At 44.8% G+C, this 20,488-nt stretch overlaps 1 protein-coding gene and 1 long non-coding RNA gene across 5 annotated transcripts in view; one reads left to right on the top strand and one right to left on the bottom strand.

Moving 5' to 3' along the window:
- The first annotated feature begins 3,596 nt into the window (after positions 1-3,596).
- Positions 3,597-20,488, top strand: part of WIZ (WIZ zinc finger) — a 42,681-nt gene continuing 25,789 nt past the window's right edge. The window contains exons 1-2 of one of the 4 annotated variants that reach the window (XM_031947928.1): positions 3,597-3,998; positions 8,188-8,461. In XM_031947928.1, the coding sequence (XP_031803788.1) occupies positions 8,245-8,461 (217 nt within the window). In that variant the 5' untranslated portion in view covers positions 3,597-3,998; positions 8,188-8,244. Of the gene's footprint in view, positions 3,999-5,252; positions 5,272-8,187; positions 8,462-20,488 lie in introns of those variants that run through there. The other 3 variants (XM_031947931.1, XM_031947930.1, XM_023496984.2) reach the window with 3 other exon arrangements.
- Positions 11,191-15,628, bottom strand: LOC116420779. The gene is made up of 2 exons (XR_004231228.1): positions 14,479-15,628; positions 11,191-14,388 (listed from the first exon to the last, which is right to left on the bottom strand). It is a non-coding gene; the product is annotated as an uncharacterized LOC116420779 (long non-coding RNA).

Genomic DNA, 20,488 nt, shown 5'->3' with positions numbered 1-20,488 from the left:
ATCGTCTTTTTTTATTGTTCTGTATGGAAATGCTTGTTTTATTTCATAAATTAAAAATAAAACAAACCAAAGAACCCCTCAATCCCTGTCCTTAAGGAACTTACAGCCTAAGAGATAACTAACTAGGTGTAAACTAAAAAAGATGTAAAGTAACCTTAGAGGGGTGCCTCTAGGATCTGGGAAGATTGGGAAACCCAGGACGGTTGGATAGTCTGAATTTTGAAGGAAAGCAGAGATTCTAAGAGGCGAAGGTGAGGGGGCAAAGGCTGGAAATGGGGTCTTTGTACAAGGAACAGCTAGTAGGTCTTTGTGGTCAGATCATAGAGTGTCCAGAAGACAGTAAAATATACAAAGACTGGGAAAGTCCAAAAGGGTAGTAAAGATCTTTAAATACCACATAAAGAATTACAATTTGATACGAGACTTAAACTTGGAGTTTAATGAGCAGAGGGAGAAGTACCATGGTCAATCCCGTGCTTTGGGAGTTCACTGGAGCACCACCACACATGAGCAGGACTCCAGATACAATTCAGCATGAATTTATTAAATGCCAACTCTGTGCTAGGCACTGTGCTAGGAACTAGGGATATGGAGCTAAAGATGAAAAGGGAGCTGTCCTCCAAAGGATTCCTTTCTCCTGATGTAGGGCAGATATGAAACATATGCTGATAAATACAGAACAGAGACAAAATGATTTAAGGAGGAAGAGACCTCTATGGGGTTTAAAAAAATTTTTTTTTTTTTTTGTAGTGGGGGTGGTTTGGGAATGATTATGAAGGAAATCTATCAGGCTTCAAGATGGAAATGATGAGGAGTATCTTCCAGCCATAGGAGATGTTCTATATAGAACCAGAGAGAAAGGAATATCATATATGAAGAAGGGTGAATAGGCTGGCTCACCTGCAACTTGGAGGGCATAAATGGGAATAATATAAAATTAGACTAGAAAGTTAAGTGGGATTTAAGGTGGAGAGATTTAAAACCAGGATTTATCACAGAGGTGAGATTGGGAACCGTGGGAAGTTTTTTAGGAGAGAAATAACAAGGTCAGATCTGTGTTTTAGGAACATCAAACTGATAGCCATATAGAGAATGAAGTAGAAAGGGTAAGACAAGAGGCTGGAAGGCCAATTAACAGGATATAAAAGTAATCCAGGCAAGAGAGGATGAGGGTAAAAATCTCTGTGAGTATATAGAAGATGCACATGTGGACAAACCACTGGGTCTGGATTCAGGATAGGTGCAAATCTGGCCTTAGATACTTACTAGGGGTGCAACTGTCTACCTCAATATATAAAATGGGAATAATTATAGCACCTACAATTCTCCTCCCCCTGGGCAGTTGTGTATTTGGTACAGTATTTGTAAAGTGCTTTGTAAACCTTAAACTACATAAATGCTATATTATTATTCTTATATAAGAAATATTGTGAAAGTATTAACTGAGGCCTGAAAAACGTTTATACAAAACATGTTAGGAAAGAGGAGAGTTAAATATGTGCAAAGGTTATGAATCTTGATGAATGGAAGGATAGTGCTGCCCACAATAGAAATGAGGAAATCTGGAGGAGGGATAAATTTTCTGGAGAAAGATAATGAGTTTGTAATGCCTATGGGACATAATATTGGACAGAGATTAAATGGACTATGTGGATTTGGGAATCTAGAGCCTCAAGGGACAAGCTAGGAGGGGGAAAGATAATGATCTAGCAAAGGAGACTGAGGAACTAGAATACAGGAAGAGAACCAATTCTTTTGAATTTCTGGCTTTCTTAAACTCAGCTTAAACACTATCAATAAAGAAGCTCATCTAATATCTACTTTAAACCCATTTTATATATAGTTCTGCATGTATGTTTTCTTCCCCAGTAGAATTTTGTTTGAGGGCAAGGACGGTTTTCTTTCTGCTGGTATTTGTATCTCCAGTGCTTAGCATAGTGCTTGGCGAATTCTATTGTGCACCACTGAATAAGAGACGATTAAAAGGTTCAAAAATTTCAGAGAAGCCCAGTAGGTTGGGCTTATACCCCAAAGAGATACTAAAGAAGGGAAAGGACCTGTATGTGCCAAAATGTTTGTGGGCAGCCCAGTTTGTAGTGGCCAGAAACTGGAAAATGAATGGATGCTTATCAATTGGAGAATGGTTGGGTAAATTGTGGCATATGAATGTTATGGAATATTATTGTTCTGTAAGAAATGACCAGCAGGATGAATACAGCGAGACTTGGAGAGACTTACATGAACTGATGCTGAGTGAAATGAGCAGAACCAGGAGATCATTATATACCTCGACAATATACTGTATGAGGATGTATTCTGATGGAAGTGGATTTCTCTGACAAAGAGACCTAACTCAGTTTCAATCGATAAATGATGGACAGAAGCAGCTACACCCAAAGAAAAAACACTGGGAAATGAATGTAAACTGTTTGCATTTTTGTTTTTTTTCCTGGGTTGCTTTTACCTTCTGAATCCAATTCTCCCTGTGCAGCAAGAAAACTGTTTGGTTCTGCACACATATATTGTATCTAGGATATACTGCAACATATTCAACATACGTAGGACTGCTTGTCATCTAGGGGAGGGGGTGGAGGGAGAGAGGGTAAAAATCGGAACAGAAGTGAGTGCAAGGGATAATGTTGTAAAAAATTACCCTGGCAGGGGTTCTGTCAATAAAAAGTTATTATAATAATAAAAAAAGAAAAAGAATAAAAAGAAGCCCAGTAGGAGAAGATCTGAGAAAGGGCAATTGGATTTAACATTTAACAGATCACTGTTAACCTTGGAGATAGCTGTTTATATTCAGTGGTAGCCAGAAGCCAGAGTGCCAGGAGTTGTGAATTGAGTGGGCGGTGAGGCAATAGGAGTATGATTCTTCCTAGAATTTTGACTGTAAAAGGGAGTAAAAATTTAGGATGATAATCCGAAGGAAGAGCAAGGACAAGTCAAGGTTCAAAGATTGGGAGACTTGGCCGAGTTTGTAGGCAAAGAGTAAGAAAGCAGTGAATAGTGACTGAAAAGAAAAAGAGAGAGCTAAATTAATAAAAACAAGTACCCAGAAGAGACGGGGAAGATGGGTTCAAGAGAACAAGTAATTAGGATGGCACTTGTGCCATCAGGGTCAAAGAAGACTCTTACAATGGAAGGGGGAATGGAAGATAATGGAGTTTTGAAGTGTGGAATAGGGGGGATGTGGGAGTTGGTCAACAAATAGCCTCTATTTTCTCCATGAAGGAGAAAGAGAGGTCTTCTGCTCAGAGAAAGAGACAAGGGGCTCGGGGAACAGAATGGAATCATAAGTGTGGAAACTAACAGCCAAAAAAAAAAGAAAAAAAAAAAATCAAAGAGTTGCCCTGAAGTTGTAGGAGTCCAAGTAAAATCTAAATGTGAATGGTCTAACTTTGTAGTGAAAGCTAGTGACACAGCACTTTTTCCAGGAGCAATCAGCAGTCCCCATGAGAAGGGAGAAGAGATGCTAGAAGTAAAACAAAGAAGCAAGAGATTCAGGAGCAGAAGAATATGTTAATAGTTGAACAAGTCAACCACGAGGCCAAGAATGTGATGGGGAGGGATGGGGGAGCGCAATCATGAATAAATTAAATGAGAGAGACAGCCGGAAGGAACGAAGGCAGTGACCAAGGAGGGGACCATGTTCTGGAGCTGAACGCTGATGGAACCCCATCAGACCGGGATGGCAGTGAGATCCAGGCTTCCCTTGATCACACACCTACGGCCGGGTGCCGCAGGCAAAGGCGGCAAAGAATCTCACAACGTTTTCTGAAATAAATGCCTTCAAGCGCCTGCTGCAATGGAGCTGGGGACTTGGAATCTGCGCTCCTGAACCTGACTCCCTCCTTTTCTAAGCCTCCGTTTCTCCCTCTGTAAAATGGGGAACTTGGATTGAAGAGTCTCCGAAGGTCCCCTCCGGCTCTGTTCCACCCTCACCTGGGCAGCGCGAAGAGCCCGGGCGCCCCAGGCTCGTGAGAAGCCGGGCTAAGGTAGCACCACTCGTCCTAGAGTAGGTAGTAGCTAGACCGGACCATTTCGGCCTCACAAACCGGGGCTCGTCCAGGGACCGAACGATTCTTTTTCTGACTTTAGATCCCTAACGACCTTCTCTGGCTGACAGCTCTTGGAATCAGAGATTCCCGAGGCCGCGGGTTTCATTTTTTAAATAAAACCCACCCCTAGTCTTTCTTGGGACCCCAGCATGGTGTTCCTTCGGGGCGGGGGCAGCTCTGACTGCTGTCAAGGCTTTTCCCGGGGGAGGTGTCGCTCGGTGGGACAGGCGGGGCAGTCCCAAACAGACGCAGCTCTGCTATGGGAGGGAGGCCGGGGCGCGGGGGTCGGGGAGCAGACGGAACAAGCCCGCTCTTGTTTGCGAGACGCCTTCTTTACATCCGCCTCTTTCTTCACCGTTCCGGGCCGGACCCGGTCTCCGGGGGCTGGCGGGACGGAGGCCGGGGGCCGGGGCCGGGCGATCTCCCACACGGGGGGAGGGTTACACTGAGGCGGGGGGGGGGGTGGGGAGGGGTGCAGGCCCCGCCGGACTCTCCTCCCGCCTCGCCGGCTGTCGTTAGTACTAGACGCCGCGTTTTGGGCTTTGGGGAAGCCCGTGGGGGAGGGGGCGCGGAGGCAGGTACCGCTTCTGAGACCTCTGGAGAAGGCTCAGAGTGGGAGGCGGGGGCGGGGCGGGGGGGTGTCCAGGGGCGGGGTTTGAATCTGCACTTCAAGGACTTGACGTTGAATTCCGGCTCGGGCCACTTAGTTGCTTCGTGACCTTGGGTTAGTCACTTCCCTAACTCTGGGCTGCACTTTTCCCCTCTCTAAAATGAGGGGGTTGGACGCGCTCTAAAGGTCCCTAGCAGAGGCGAGAGCACTCCTGAAGGACTGCGGTCCCTTTAAGTCGGCAGATGTCCTAGCCACTCCGAACATGGCGTCGCGCTACCCGCCACACCCCTTCCCTCCCCCCATCCCAAAGGGAAGCAGCTGCGGCGGCGGCCCGGGCGGCGGCAGCCAGGGGGGAGGGAGAGGTGACCCCGACCTCCCCAACATGGCGTCACGACGGGGCTGTCGCGCTGAGGTCACGGCGGCGCGCCGGGGGGCGGAGCGGCCGGGCCGCGGGGCGGGAGGGGGCCGGGGGAGAGATTTAAAGGGACAATGTCCCCGGCGCGGCGGCGGAGGCCGCGGGACCGGGACAGGCGGCGGCGGCAGCGGCAACGGCGCCGCGTTGAACACCGGGGAATGGCCGGCCGGCAGCGCCGCCCTGCGGTGAGTCTTGCCCCGGGACCCCCGCCCGCCTGGTCCGACCCGGCCCGGCCCAGGGAGCCCCCGTCGCTGCGGGCGGGGCGGGGCGGAGCCGCCGGGGGAGGGAGAGGCCCCGGCCCGGTCCCGGCCCCGACCCCGCCCCGCCCACCCCTCTGCCCGGCCGGCCCCCAGGGGCCAAGGGGCGGGGGGCTCGAGGGCCCGGGGGCGGGGCCTATCCGGGGGCGGGGCTGGGGGGCGGGGTCCGGGCAGGTGGGGAGAGGGGCGAGCCAGGGCTGGGGGCTGGGGGAGCCCCGGGGCAGGTGTCCCTGGGAGGCGGGGCCGCTTCCCCTTTCCTCCGCTGGCGGCTGGGGGCTGGGGCCTGGGCCAGGCTGGGGGGTGGGGTGGGCCCGATCCTGCATCTACTCTCCCCTGGGGCAGGAAGCCCGGGAGGCCTGGAGCCCCCGGGAGGCGCGGGCCTGGGTCCCCGGGCCCCTCCCCCCATCTTTGCCTCTTTCCCGTTCCTTCTCCCTTCTTTCCTTTCCCTTCTTTTCTCTCTCCTCTTCCTTCCCTTCCTTTCTTGCTTCGCTTCCCTCGCTTCCTCCTTTCCCTTTCCCTTCCTTTGCTCCCCCTTTCTTTCCATATTTCCCTCCCTATCCTCCCTCCCATTTCTTCCCTTCCTTTTTTCCCTATCTTCCCTCCCCCTTCCTTCCCTTCCCTTTCTTTCCTTCCTTCTCTCCCTAATTTCCCTCTCTATTCCTTCTCACCCCCTTTCCTTCCTTCTTCCCCATCTTCCCTTCTTTCTTGCCTTCCCTTTCTTTCTTTTCTCTCCTCCCTATCTTTGCTCCCTCTTCCTTCCCTCCCCTTTCTTTCCTTCCTTCTCTAATTTCCCTCTCTATTTCTTCTCACCCCATTCCCTTCCTTCCCCTATCTTTCCTCCCTCGTCCTTCTTTCCCCTTTTTTTCCTTCTGCTTCTTCCTATCTTGTCCCTCTCCTTCTTTCTCTTATTTCTCCTTCCTTTTCTTCTTCTCCTCCCTATCCCTCATTCTTCCTTCCCTCCCTAACTTCCCTCTCTTCCTTCTCCCCTTCCTTCCTTTCCTTCCTTCCCTCTCCATCTTCCCTCCTCTTTCCTTCCTTCCCTCCCTAATTATTTCCTTCTCACCCCCTTTCCTTCCTTCCTTATATTTTCTTCAACTTCCTTCCCTCCCCTTTCTTCCTTCCTTCTCTGCCTAATTTCCTTCTCTATTCTTTTTCACCCCCATTTCTTCTTTCTTCCTCTATCTTCCCTCCCTTTCCCCTCCTTCCCATTTCTTTCCTTTCTTCTTTTCCTCTTTTTCTTTTCCTTTCCTTCCTTCCCTCCCTGTCTTCTCTGCCTCTTTCTTTCCTTCCTTTTTTATCTTTTCTTTCCTCTTCTCCCTATTTTCCTTTCCTTCCTTCCTTATTTTTCCTCCCCCCTTTCTTCCCTATCTTCTCTCCTACTTCCTTTCCTTCCATTTCCCTTTCCTTCATTTGGTCCCTATCTTCCCTCCCATCTCCTTTCCTACTCATTTTCTCTCCTTTATCTTTCCTCTTCCCCTCATTTCTTGTTTCCCTTTTTATTCCTTCTTTTTTCTTTCATCTTTCTTCTAGCTTTCCACTTTCCTTCTCTCCTCTTTCCTCCTTTCTTCTCTCTTCCTCTTTGCATAATCTCTTTCCCTTCTCACCTTCTCTGTAGACCTAGGATATGAAGAAGAGGGTTATAGGTGCCAATCTGGCAAAGCCCAGCTGTCATTGGCTATTATGAGGCTGACGGGACTGAGGTTTAGCTGCCTGAGTTGTCCCTTTCACCATCTCCCCATTCTCAGGCATCATCTCCCAAAAAGCCAAAGTCCTGAAAAGTCTTGGCCCCGCTAGTTCCAGAAATGACAGTGGCCTCCCAATAGCAACTGTGGCCAGAGACTTGGAGTCTACTCTTTAGCTAATTGCTGTCCTGCCACTCAGAAAAAAAAACAAAAAACTTGCCTTGAGATCAGGGCAGGTGGCTATAGGTTTAACTCTGCCTCTATGGCATCTCTATGGGGCACTATTTTTCTTTTCTTTTGACCCTTGTTTTTGGGCCAAGATCAGTTGAAAGCCAAGTCTCTTATGGTGTGGACTTTTTTTTTTTTTTTTTTTTTTGGCATAAGGACAGTTATCAGGGAATAAGGACTTGGGTCTGCTTAATCCAGGTTGAGGATGGCTCTTTGGAGCTCAACTGGGGTAGTGTTTTCCTTAGGTGACAACCCAGGGAAATGCCAGGCCTCTGGTCCTGTAGGCTCTAACCCTAAAATAGGGAATGGCAGCTCCCTGAACCAACAGACTGGGAGTAGTGGGGTAGTTCTGCTAGCCTTGCCCCAGGAGCCTTTGGTAATCTATGCTGCTTTGCCTGTCCCTTACTTTTCTACTCAAAAAACAACCCTCCCTCCCCCGTATCCCTCCCTGGCCTCAGTCAGTGGGCCCCATTCTTCTCTCTTCCCAACCTGTCTCTTGAGACAGTGCCTCATTCCTGTCCTTCACTTTCCGCTGTTACCTTGAAGGTATTTATAGGAAACTGGCTCAGATCCCCCCACCCCCACCCCCCGCTAACTCTTTGTTTCTGGACCAGTGAGGCCTCCTCTCATCCTTCTTCTGGGGCCTCCCTGGGTCTGACCTCTAATCTGCCTGCCCACCGGCATGACTTTTGGGGTGGGGGTACTAAAGTATGTCAGGGAAGAGTAGCTGACTGAGGACTAGGGATGCAGGAAAAGCTGAGGTGGGGAGAGAAAACAGCAGTCCTAAAGGTTCCTTGCCAGCCTCTGGACAGGAACTTTTGAATCTTTCCCTTCAGCTTCACGATCTTGCTGTGTTTTGCCACTCTGCCTCCTGGGTCCCCGGGAGCCACCTGCTTCTCTCCTTTCCTAAGTGTTCTCCATTCTCCCCTGCCAGATTCCTGGTGAGCTGGATGCCTGTTACAATGTCTTGCTGAGCTTCCCGAGCCCAGGGATGGAAGGCCCCCCTGGGGGGGGCACAGCCCCACTACCCAGGCCTGCTGCCCCCGAGAGACCGCCTAGCTTAGTCCTGAGATCAGAAAGTGAAGAAGACGTGGAAGCTGAAGATGGTGAAGAGGGTAGCCCTGTGTCAGCCCTGTATCCAGTCAGGCCCCTTGGCCCCAGAAGCTTGGAGGGCCTCAGGGATCTGCAGGATAATGATGGTGTTGCTGGTAAGAGGTCTAGGGGTATAGCCCCCAGGAGAGCATGGCATGCCTCCCACTGGGAGGGCAAGGGTGAAGGGGGGATGGCACCTTGTTAGGCAAAAATGGCTTTGGTTCCACAGGGATACAAGGCAGGGCAAGAATGAAAACTCTGCTCTGCGGATTGGCCTTCTCGGGAAGAGTGGTCTGGCTGAAGCCCTGTTCCCCAAGTCCAGGGGTGGGGGTGGTAAGTGAGAGCTGGTCTGTCTCCTACCTCCGGTGGGAATCCTCCTGGTCATGACTGGTGATGGCTCCTGTGACCTTTAACCTGCTTTACATTTATGGTCCGTGGGCCTTTGTTCTCTCCCTAGGGCTTCTTGCCTCTCTGTGGATCTCTAAGCACAGAGTGTAGATTTCCTAGGGGGTTGCTCCCCTTCTTTCCATCCTCCTTTTCAAAAAGACTGACTGCTAACCATACAGTGGGAAACCGGGGACCAGAGAAGGGAAGGGCTATTGCTAAGGCAAATAAGAGCCAAGTGTGTGGACTCAACTGGGTCAGGGTATGTGGGGTAAGCTGGGCAAGATCTGATGTATCTTCCTTCCTCCCTGAATGGAGGGGCAGAGGGGCCAGGTCTGCTGAACTTGTGGCCTCTGACGGCTGGATGGCTGGATGTGTCCCCTTGCTTATGCTTCAGTTTACTTAGCACTTTGGGAAGATGTTCAGTGAGAAGTACAGGAGCCCCTTCCATAGGAAGCCGGGATGCTGAGGTCCTGATTTCTGCCCCTCTCTGTGTCTGAAGAATCTCACACAACTCTTCTTCCTGACCTCCCTTGGGAATTCTGGGGCAGGGGCACCTGTCCTCCTGTTGAACCCATCACAGAGAAAGTCAGTGCCACTTACCCAGAGGCATCCAGACTCCGGGATTCCTGCCGGGGTGAGGGTGGGGGACAAGAGAACCTGAATCCTCTCTCAGCAGGATTTTCTACTCTGCTGTTCTCTAGCTATTCCACTCTTTGGTGAGCTTCCCTAAGAACTCCTGCCTGCAGCCCTGTCTTGGTCTTTGACTAGCCCCTCAGTCCCCCTGTACTCCAGTGGTGTGTGAGCGTGTCTCTGTCTCTAACCTTTCTGGCCTTGTGTCTGATTGCCTCTGTCCTTCCGTGCATTCTAGGAACCCTGGCTGCTTTCTTTCTCGCCTTTTCCTCCTGCCCTCACCCACCTCATTCTGTCCCTGTGACTGAGATTTTTGCCTCCTTGGGAATTCCTCGATTATATCTCTCTACTATGACTTTTGTTCAGTCAGTTCAGCTCCCATTTTATGTTCTTGTTCTGTGTAAGACCCTACTTTCGAGGGGCTTCTAATCTGATGGGAGGGAAAGCTATGCCCAGGGGTGTGCTGGTAAATGTTTAGTTATGGTAAATGTTAACTCTGGGGGGAGGGGGAGGGGGGAAGGAAGAACATACTTTAAAGTTTAATCTACATCATTAACATTTTCTCCACTTTCTTAAGTCTAGATGATCAACAAAACAATAAATCAAGCCCTGATTTGCTGATTTATGAGGTATAAATGCTCACATTGAAATTTTAATAATTGGCAAGAGCTGGTTTGAGCTGGCTCCAGCACACCCCTAGATATGCACACATGTAACTATGACACAAAGGAAGTGAATAAAAAGGACAGAGAGGAATGATCTGAGCCAAGAGGAGGGACTGGCCATTGGGGAAATGTGGAAAGGGGAGGGATGGAGAGGGTTTGAGTAGGTTTTGAAAGGTGATTGGAGTTCAGTGATTCAGTGTTTGGAGTCAGGAGGTTTGGGAGGGATAGCAAGCACAGACATAGAGGTGAAATCAGAAGATGGAGAACTCATGCTCCATAGGGCACCCAGGATGGTGAAAAGCCTGCCAAACCATTCCATGCAAGAATCAGTTGAAAGAATGTCTGTATTTTTGTGTGGTGAAGAGAACACAAAAGGGACAGGGTCTGGGGACCTGTCCAGTAGGGAGTGATTAGGCTTGTTTGCTCTGCCTCAGAAGATAAGAGGTGGCTGGGACCAATGAATCACTGAAAAGTAGATTTGTGTTTGATGTGAGGAGAAAGCCCCAAGGATGAGAGCCCTTTAAATGGATTATTTTTAAAGGTAGTGAATTTCCCATTGGAGGTACCTAAGCAGAGACTGACTTGTCAGGGATATTATTGAAAGGACTCATGCTCAAGAATGGGTGGGACTGAATGCCCTCTGACGTCTCATCAAATTCTGTGATTCTGAGTTATTCCCTTTTTTTCTGAAGTAGAGAATACATAATGGGGACAAGCATGAGATACAAGAATGGCTTTTACATGGCCAGAGCTCTCTCCTTTCCTGATTCCCTTCCATTCTCCCCACTCCCTGCCCCTTACACACACACACACACACACACACACACACACACACACACACACAATTACTGCCTTGCCCAGCCCCTCTTTCGGCCAACACCTGCCCCGCCAGTCTTGTGGGGTCTATAAATAGACCCTATCCCCAGGAAGATTCCATGTTGCCAGCTGCCCTAGGTGCATCAGCCCCAGAAAGCTTTCTATCTGAGCCCCATAGCTCAATGCAGATACTGAGGCATTCTTCTCTCCCTTGTATACCAGATTCTGGGGAATCTACTTCCTCTGGCCTGATAGTCTTTCTGTGCTTCATCCATATGCTTTTGTTATTTCAACATGTCTTGCCTGCATGGATGCTCTGCTTTAAATGATTGTTTTCAGTAACTATGACTTTGTGAGCTTCCAGATTTCCAATGGAACAAACTCTCAGTGACAATTAGAAGGCTAGAGAACTAGACTTCCCTGACCTAGCCTTGCTTACTTCTCTAGAGTCAAAGAATGTCAGAGCTGGGAGAGCTTTTAGAACATGGAATGTCAGCTAGGAGAATGGTTAGCATATAGAATGTCAGAGTGAGAGAACTCTTAGAACAAGGGATATCATAACCGAGAAAGCCAGAATGTCAGAGCCAGGATAGGTTTTAGAATATAGTGTCACAACTGAGAGGACTCTTAGAACAAGAAGTATCAGCTACTAGAAGAACCCTTAGAACAAAGAATGTAAGTACTGTAAAGACATTAGAACAGAGAATTTGAAATGTGGAAAAAGTCTAGGAACACGGACTGTCAGAGCTGGGACGGGCCATAGACCATGACATGTCAGATCTGCAAAGCCGTAGAATGCAGAATGTTAGTCCTGCATAATGTCACAGCTGGGAGGGCCTTTAGAATTTAGTATGTCACAACTGGGAGTGGTGCTTAAAAACATGGAAGGTCAGAGCTTGAAGGATCCATTGAGAAGACCCTTAGAAAGCAGGATGTTAGAGCTGGGAGGACTCTTAAATGTAGCTAGGAGAGTCCTGAGAACATGGAATATAGGAGCTAGAAAAGCTTTGGAACATAGACTATCAGACCTGGGAGAGAGATATCTGGAGTTTGTATAGTTCAGCCTCTTCTTTTCACAGGTGAAAAAAATTTCTAAAATAATTAAGTGAGGTGTACAACATACTTGGCTTTAAATGCCAGGCTTTACTTATTTATTTTTTCACAGTCCACATGAGTTTTGGGCAGGTCCTTTAATTTCTGGGGATCTTGGTTTCCTCCTTTGAAAAAAAGAGGATGGGTTTGGGGTTCGGGGACAGATTAACCTGGATTACCTATAAGGTCCCTTCCGGCTCTGAATTGAGGATTTTATTATCCTGTGATTCTTAGTCCTCTGTTCTTTCAGCCTCACCAGTAAACTTAAACCACCACTGAGGATCTTTTCAGAACAGAGACCTTGTGGGCTCCGTGTCCCTGATAAGCTCCTAGATGGTGGGAATTGGCTCCTGGGAGGTAGGGATTAGCTCCTCCTCCCGAGGCTCTCATTCCTGAAAGCTGTAACTAGTAGTAGCCATTGAATCCCTCAAACTGTGCCCATTGTGGTAGAATAACCAGAGTTTTTAGCATGATGTGTCTCTGTCTGCAGGTCTTTGCTACTCACTTTAGTTCCAGGTTTATTATTGAGGCTCCTGACAGAAATAAGTAGTTTGCTGGAGTGGGAGGCTATGGGAGGAAAGCACCTATCTGCTTGAATTGAGAAAGTGATAAGGAAGGGAAGGGGATAGTTACTGATACAGTACCTACTATGTGCCAGGCACCATGCTAAATGTTATGTTTTTTTAAAACAAACATTTCATTTGAGAAGCTAGGCTAGTTGCACATCTTGACTTCATTCTTTGCCCTCACTCAGTATGATAGATAGACTGGGTGAAGGAGAATTCCTTGCTCAACCCATATTTGGATTCAGATCAGAGAGGGTCTAGGACTTGTTTGGGTTTGAAGAAAAGAGGAAGGTTTGAGGGCCGGGAGGGGGTGGTGTTCAGGTGACCAGAGCTTTTTCTTGCAGAACCTTGGTTTCCATTCCCAGATATGTTTCTAACTTGGTGTCTGACCTAAGACTCTTTTGAGATTCTCAAAGGACAAGTAATAGAGTTTGAAGGGGTATGATGTATATGGTTGGTATTTTATGGAATGACCTAATGGAAATGAGGTATGAGTTAGGAAGCCCGAAATCTCTATTAGGTGACTGAAATGTTGAACAAATCAATTTGTTGCCCTGGACCTTATTTACACTATTTGCAAAATAGAGATAAGGATATTTGCTTCTATTGTGAGGGGGAAAGTAGGATGTGAAAATGATTCTTGCATGTGTATGGTCCTGTTGGCTCCTGGACAAGCCCAAAGCTGACCCTGTCAGTCAATCTGAGAACTCCAGTTCCTTTCCCTGGTTCTTCTAGGTTCCCTAGCAAGCCTGGCTGTACCAGGAAGGTGAGATCTATTGGGGGAGGAGTTGGTTATGTGCCAGGAATCATCCCTGTATTCCCCAGAGGTTTGGAGCTGTGTTCATGGCCGCAATCAGCACTGGCCGTCGCTTGGGAGCTGCTTGCCTCTCTATATCCCTTTGCAGCATTTTTCTCACAATAGTCCCATGAAGGGAGAAAGTGCAGCATGAAAACTATAACCCTGGACATGTCACAAAACATCTCGGAAGCCTGAGTTTCTTCATCTGCAAAATGAAGGGCCTGGGCTCTCGTTCCTTCTAGCTCCTAATCTATGTTCCTATAAATCCAAGGTGAGATAACTGACTCTCAGAAGCGGAGTTTCCAAAGGCCTGGTGTGCTCACCTGGGAAATGGGTGAGCCATAGGGAAGCTGGTCTGTGAAGGAGATCCACCTGGCCATGTCTCTGACATGACTCTGAGGTGCTGCTACTCCTTGGACTCCAGGGGAGACAGTTGGCTAGGTGAGGGCTGGAAGATTGGCACTGGATAATGAAGGATCCAATGCCACACTTAAATCCTATCTTCTGCAGGTTTTTCCTGGTCTCTCTGGCTCCTAGAGCCATTTCCACCCGGTGTGTCTTCTGTGCAACCCCAGATAGTTATATAGATGTTGTCTTTTCTATTAGAATGTAAGTTCCTAGAGGGCAAGGTCTTGATATCCCCTGTGGCTACTGAGTTCTTGACACACAATAGGCACTTAAAAAATGCTTGTTGAATGGCTGACCAAGGACTTAGAAGTCAACATTATCCATTAGAAAGAGCCCTGAAGTGAAAGTTAGGAGGCTCTATTGCCAACCAGCTAAGGAACCTTGAATTATGCCATATAGTTCAATAAACATGTGTTTGGCTCCTCCCTTTGGACGAGGCATTAGGCTCATGCAAAAATAAAAGGCCCCATTGATGTGGTCAAGCCACTTTCCCCAGTTCTCTCATAGAAGTGGCATCTGGCATCATAGGATATGGGTGCAAATCCCATGATTATTTCAGTACCCATGTTACCTTGACTAATCAGTCACCTTTTATTAGGTTCCTGCCATATTCCAGGGACTGGGGACACCATCTCTTCTTTTCAAGAAACTTTCCTGCCATCTGGGGAGGCACCAAATGCCTGTATAAGAACAGACAAAAAGGATAACTTCGAGACCCTGACCACCTCCCTTGGGAGGAAGGATTCTAGCATTGGGGGCAAGTTACTCACCTTCCCTGTTTCCCAGTTTCAGGAGAGAAAAACAGAAGATGGAAGAGATAGCAGTGTCCTGGAAAGATTTCTGGCCTTGGAATGTGGAGAGCGGGGCTTGAGTCTTGGTTCTGATGTTCCTCTGCTGTGTGACCTTGGGCAAAGGCTTATCTCCTCAGGCTTCCTCATCTGTAAAACAGGGATGATTTTCATAAATCATTTTTGCTACCTTTGTAAATCTTAAATGGTTATAGGAAGGTGCCATTGTTCTGCTCTATGTGGCTCCTGCCAGAGCAAGTGTTTCCACCAGTAACACATGTGTCCATGAACACTTTATGTTTTCAGAGCTCTGGTCCTATGGCTAGAACCCTTCCCCATGACATCAGGAAATACGCACTTTACCAGCACTTTCTGAGGGCCCCACACCTTTCTGTAGCATGTTGTGGGAGTTACAGTGGGGTGGTTTGGAGCCCCATATTGGTTCTCTTTCAAAAATAAAGCTATCTTCCCTTCTCCCCTCTCACTTCCATCCTCTGACCATAGTGGAGCAGCTTGGGACTATGTCCTGGTGCTTCTTGAGTGACCAGAGACTCATCCACTTGATTTTCTGAGAGAGGAGAGATGATGATGTGAAGAGGAGAGCCTATTTCATTTTCATAATAGGGAGCTTTTGCCCTCGTTCAACTTGCAGTCTAGTAAAGAGCGCTCACATTGTAAAGCCTACAAGGTTATTTCCTTACCATAACCATGGTGGATGAGGCAAGGGTAAATAATAGCATCTCCATTTTATTGATGAGAAAACAGATTCTGAGGACTTCAATGATTTTCCCAAAGTGTTAGAGCTAAAAAGTGGGACTGATGGGTGGCACTGGGCTTTGAGCTCACAAAAGTATAATCCAGGTAGAACAAAATCAATGCAGCAGAAAGATGCAAGAGAAAATTGCTTGTGATGACTGTGAAGGGAACAGCTATTATTGACTTGGAAGATCATGAAAGACTTATTGGATGAGGAGATATCTGAGTTGGGTTTGTTTGTTTTATAAACAATCTGTGTTGATATCTTTTGTATTTGCATCACTTACATCTTGTATCCCTCCCACTTCCCAGAGAGCAGTCATTTATAACAAAGAATAAAATAAGAGGAAAAAAAAAAAACAATTCAGCAAAACTATGTAATATATCAAAAAAAAAAAAAACAAAACCAAAAAAAAAAGCCTGAAATTATATGCAGTGTTTCACACTCATGGTATGCCCCACCTTTGTAAAGAAGGGAAACCTTCACATACCTCTTTGAGGCCAAGTTTGCTTAATACAATTTCACACCATTGTTTCATTCTTTCCATTCACATTATTGTAGTTGTTGAATATATATATTTATTCTCCCTCATTTTCTTTGTATCAGTTCACATAAATCTTCCCTTTCTTTTCTGTACTCATCGATTATGTAATTTCTTACATTATGATAATACTCCATATTCATGTATCACCATTTATTTAGCTGCTCTCTTACCAGTGGGCATCTACTTTGTTTCCAGTTTTTTGCTATCATAAAAAGTGATGCTATAGATATTTTAGTATATATGGAACCTCTGGATTTTAAAAGCTAGTTAAAATTTGAGCCAGGAGATTTGAGTGGAGCACATTCCAGGCATAGGAAGCTATCTCACTGGCTAACATCCATGGCCTAAGGGTGGAGGGAGAGGGTTGTGATTTATTATCTCACTGTACCAATCTTGGGGTGGGTGGAAGCAGGTACACTCACTGCAGTATTCCTGGACAGAAAGTGGAACAGGGAGTGGGAGATATTTGTGGGGAGCAGATAGGCTTGAATTCTAGATCTATTTACTATTTCTGTGACCTTGGTCAAATGGCTTCACCTCTCTAATCTAGTTTCTTCATCTCTAAAACCAGGGAATTGAAGTTGAAGTCCATAATAATGAATAGCATAATAAGAGCCTGCTAAGATTCTAAGTCTTTGCGGTAAGGGTTAGCATGTGGAGGCCCTAGGCAGAGAAATACTTTTCTTCCCCCTCTAGTTATTCATTTTCCTTAGAACAGAGCAACATACATCTTGGTCAATGCTGTCATCCAAGTCACTACCAGCAGCCACAGTGTTTCCCGGTCACTGTCAAGATAGCTTCCATACTGATTGTGCCTTAACTTTTTTTTTTTTAATTAATTTTTTTTTCCTGGTTAGACATGTATATTGACTTTAAAAAAATACATATTTCTTTATGAATCATGTTGAGAGAGAACAAAAGGGAAAAACCATGAGAGAGGGAAAAAAAAACAGAAAACATACGTGAACATAGCATGTGTTGATTTACATTTAATCTCCATAGTTCTTTTTCTGGATGCAGATGGTGTCTTCTGTCCAGAGTATATTGGGATTTCCTTGGAGTGCCTTGACTTCTCATGGAAAGCCTTTTCCCCCTTCTCTTTATTTCCTTTTGGGACCATATGGGCAAGCTTCCCTGCTGTGGCTGCATTCTGACTGCCCTACTGTCTTTTGCCTGATAATAACTTAATCCCTTAACTCTTAAGTGTTCTCAAATCCTTATTGTCTCCTTTGATCCTCAGAATAGTCCCATGAAGTAGACTAGGCAGCAGAGAATATTATTTCTGTTTTACAGATGAAGAAACTGAGATTCACAGAGAGGACTTGACAGCATCTTAGGCTAAGGATGAGACAAGAAATAGCAAAGATCAAACCCTTGTTTTTGTAGATGAAGAAACTGGTCTTATATTGGGGAACTGACTTGCCTAAAGCCACAAAGCTGGTTTAGTGGAAGAACTGGGCGTTGAACCCAGATATCTTTTCTCCCAACCTATGTCTTCCCCTATGACTGCTACTTAATACCTCTCCATCCCCACCCCCAGGCTCTGGGGCAGCTTCTTGTCTCTTCCTGCTCCTTGCTCCAATACCCCAACATACCCAACCTCTCCTTGTTCTTCAGCCATTTACTGTTGCCCTTCCTTCTTGCCTCTTATCTCCTTAGGTCTGTGTACCTGGTTACTAAGGTAGAGGAGATGTTTGCAACTGCTGAAGTACCAGGAACAGGAATTACTAGCTTTCAGGACCTGAGAAGCAAGCCATAAGAATAGGACTGGATCTAACTGAATCATGCTTAGGGATTCCTTTCTTATTCTGCAGCCCAAACCTACTCCTTTCCAGGCTATGACTTTTTCTCCTTCACTCTCCAAGAAATCTATCTTCCCATGGAAAAAGCCCTGGATTTAGGGACCAAAGATCAAAGGTCTTGGGTTCCTTTGATTCTATGCCCTCCTCTCCCACTAGATAAGCTGTGATACTAGCAAGCAAATCCCTTAACATTTATGAGCCTTGGTTTCCTCATCTGTAAAAAGAAATGAAGAATATTGTAGCAGATGCTATATGGAATTGTGAGTATGTGGAGTACTTTGAAAATATTGAAGCCTATATCCACGAGTTATTTTTTTTAATGTATTTAATTATTAATTTTTCCCAATTACATAAAAATAACTTTTAACATTTTAAAAAAATTTGAGTTCCAAATTATCTCCTCTCTCCCCTCATTAAGAAGTCAAAACCATTTGATTTAGGTTATATATATGTAATCATGTAAAACATTTCCACATTAATCACGTTATGAAAGAAAAACCTCAAAACAGAAAAGAAAAGTAAAACAAAATATGCTTTGATCTGCATTCAGACTCCAACAATTCTTTCTCTGGAGATGGATAGCATTTTTATTCCTTCAGAATTGTTTTGGATCATTGTATTGCTGAGAATAGCTAAGCCATTCCCAGTTAATCATCATACATTATTATAATGTTCTCTTGGTTCTGCTAATTTTACATTGCATTGATTCATCTAAGTCTTTCCAGGTTTTTCTGAAAGCATTTTATTCATGACTTATAGCATAATAGTAATTCCATTACAAACATATACTACAACTTGCTCAGCCATTCTACACTCTCTCTCCAATCTCCAATTCTTTGCCACCACTAAAAGAGCTGCTATAAATATTTTTGTACATATTAGGTCTTTTACCTTTTCCTTTAGTCTCTTTGTGATACAGACCTAATTAGTGGTATTGCTGGATCAAAAGGTAGTCCTGTAGGCATAGTTCCAAATTGTTCTCTAGAATTCTTGAATCAGTTCACAGCTCCAATGTCTCAATTTTTCCACATCCCTCTCCAGCATTTGCCATTTTTTCTCTTTTGTTATAATAGAAAATCTTCTAGGTATGGGGTGGTGTCTTGCAATTGTTTTAATTGTTTTACATTTCTCTAATCAGTAGAGATTTAGAGCATTTTTATATGACTATAACTTTACTTTCTTTTGAAAACTACCTTTTCATATTCTTTGACCACTTATCAACTGGGGAACGGTTCTTATTTTTATATATTTGACTCAGTTCTCCATAAATTTGAAAAAATAAGGCCTTTATCAGTGAAACTTGGAGGTAAATTTCTTTTTCATTGTTACAATTACTGTATTTTCCATATTAATTTCCCCATTTATCCTTTTCTCTCCTTTTACCTTGTACATCCTCAAAAGTATTTTGCTTCCAAATAGTGCTTCCCCAGATCTGCCCTCTTTTCTTTCTTCCTTCTTTCTCTCCTTCTCTTATCCCTTTCCCTTACTACTTTCCTGTAAGGTAGGGTAGATTTCTGTGCCCAATTTGAGTATGTTGAGTATCCCTCCCATTGCTTCAGTTGGTTTCCCCACAATCACTTCCCCCATCTCCCCCAAACACTGTAAAAGCTCATTGATACCTTTTATGTGAGATAATTTAGCCCATTCTACCTCTCCTTTTCACCTTCCAATGCATTTCATCTTTTTCACCCTTATATATTTTTTAGATATGTCATATTTTATATATACCTGTGATTTCTATATACTCATTTTAACTACCCTAATGATAAGAAAGTTCTTAGGAGTTATAAGTATCATCTTCCCATGTAGGAATAGAAACGGGTCAACATTATTGAATCCCTTATTATTTATCTTTCCTGTTTACCTTTTTACACTTTTCTTGAGTTTTGTCTTAAAAGGTCAGATTTTCTATCAGCTCTAGTCTTTTCATCAGGAATGCTTGAAAGTCCTCAATGTCATTGAATATCCATATTTCTCCCTAAAGAATTATACTCTGTTTTGTTGGGTCAGTGATTCTTGTTTATAATACTAGCTCCTTTGTCATCTGTAATATTATCATATTTCAAGCTTTCTGATCTGTTAACGTGGAAGCAGTTAAATCTTGTGTAATTCTAACTATGGTTCCACAATATTTAAATTGTTTCTGGTTGCTTGGAATATTTTCTTCTTGAGCTCTGGAATTTGGCCATCATATTCCTGCGAGTTATCATTTTAGGATCTCTTTCATGAACTAGGTGATCAGTGGATTTTTTCAATTTTTATTTTATCCCCTGGTTCCAGAATATCAGGGCAGTTTTCCTTGATAAGTTTTTGAAAGATGATGTCTGGATTCTTTTTTTCAAGTAGTTCAATAATTTTAAAATTATTTCTTTGATCTGTTTTCCAGGTCAGTTGTTTTTCCAGAGATATTTTCTTCTATTTTTTTTCCTTTTTATGATTGTTTTATTGCTTCTTGATGTCTCATAGACATCAAGCTTGTTCAATTATAATTTTTAAGATATTAAGATACTTTTTTTTCTTTATTGAGAGTCTGAACCTACTTTTCCATTTGGCCAATTTTATTTAAAAGATCTTTTTTCTTCAGTGAATTTTTATATGTCTTTTCCCATGTGGCCAGTTCTGCTTTTTAAATCATTCTCCTTCTCATTGGATTTTTGTGTCTCTTTTACTGTTTGGTCTATTCCATTTTTTAAGTTCTTATTTCTTTCAGTAGGTTTTGTGTGTGTGTGTGTGTGTGTGTGTGTGTGTATGTGTGCTTCCTTTATCAAGGAGTTTATTCTTTTTTTCATGATTTTCATCAATCAATGTAATTTCTTTTTTTCTAATTTTTCCTCTACCTCTCTTATTTGATTTTTCAACTTTTTCACCGTGGAGTTTTGGATATAGCAG

Source organism: Sarcophilus harrisii, chromosome 1, assembly GCF_902635505.1.
Source record: "Sarcophilus harrisii chromosome 1, mSarHar1.11, whole genome shotgun sequence".
Taxonomy (NCBI): Eukaryota; Metazoa; Chordata; class Mammalia; order Dasyuromorphia; family Dasyuridae; genus Sarcophilus; species Sarcophilus harrisii.
This window is presented reverse-complemented; position numbering and strand designations above follow the sequence as displayed.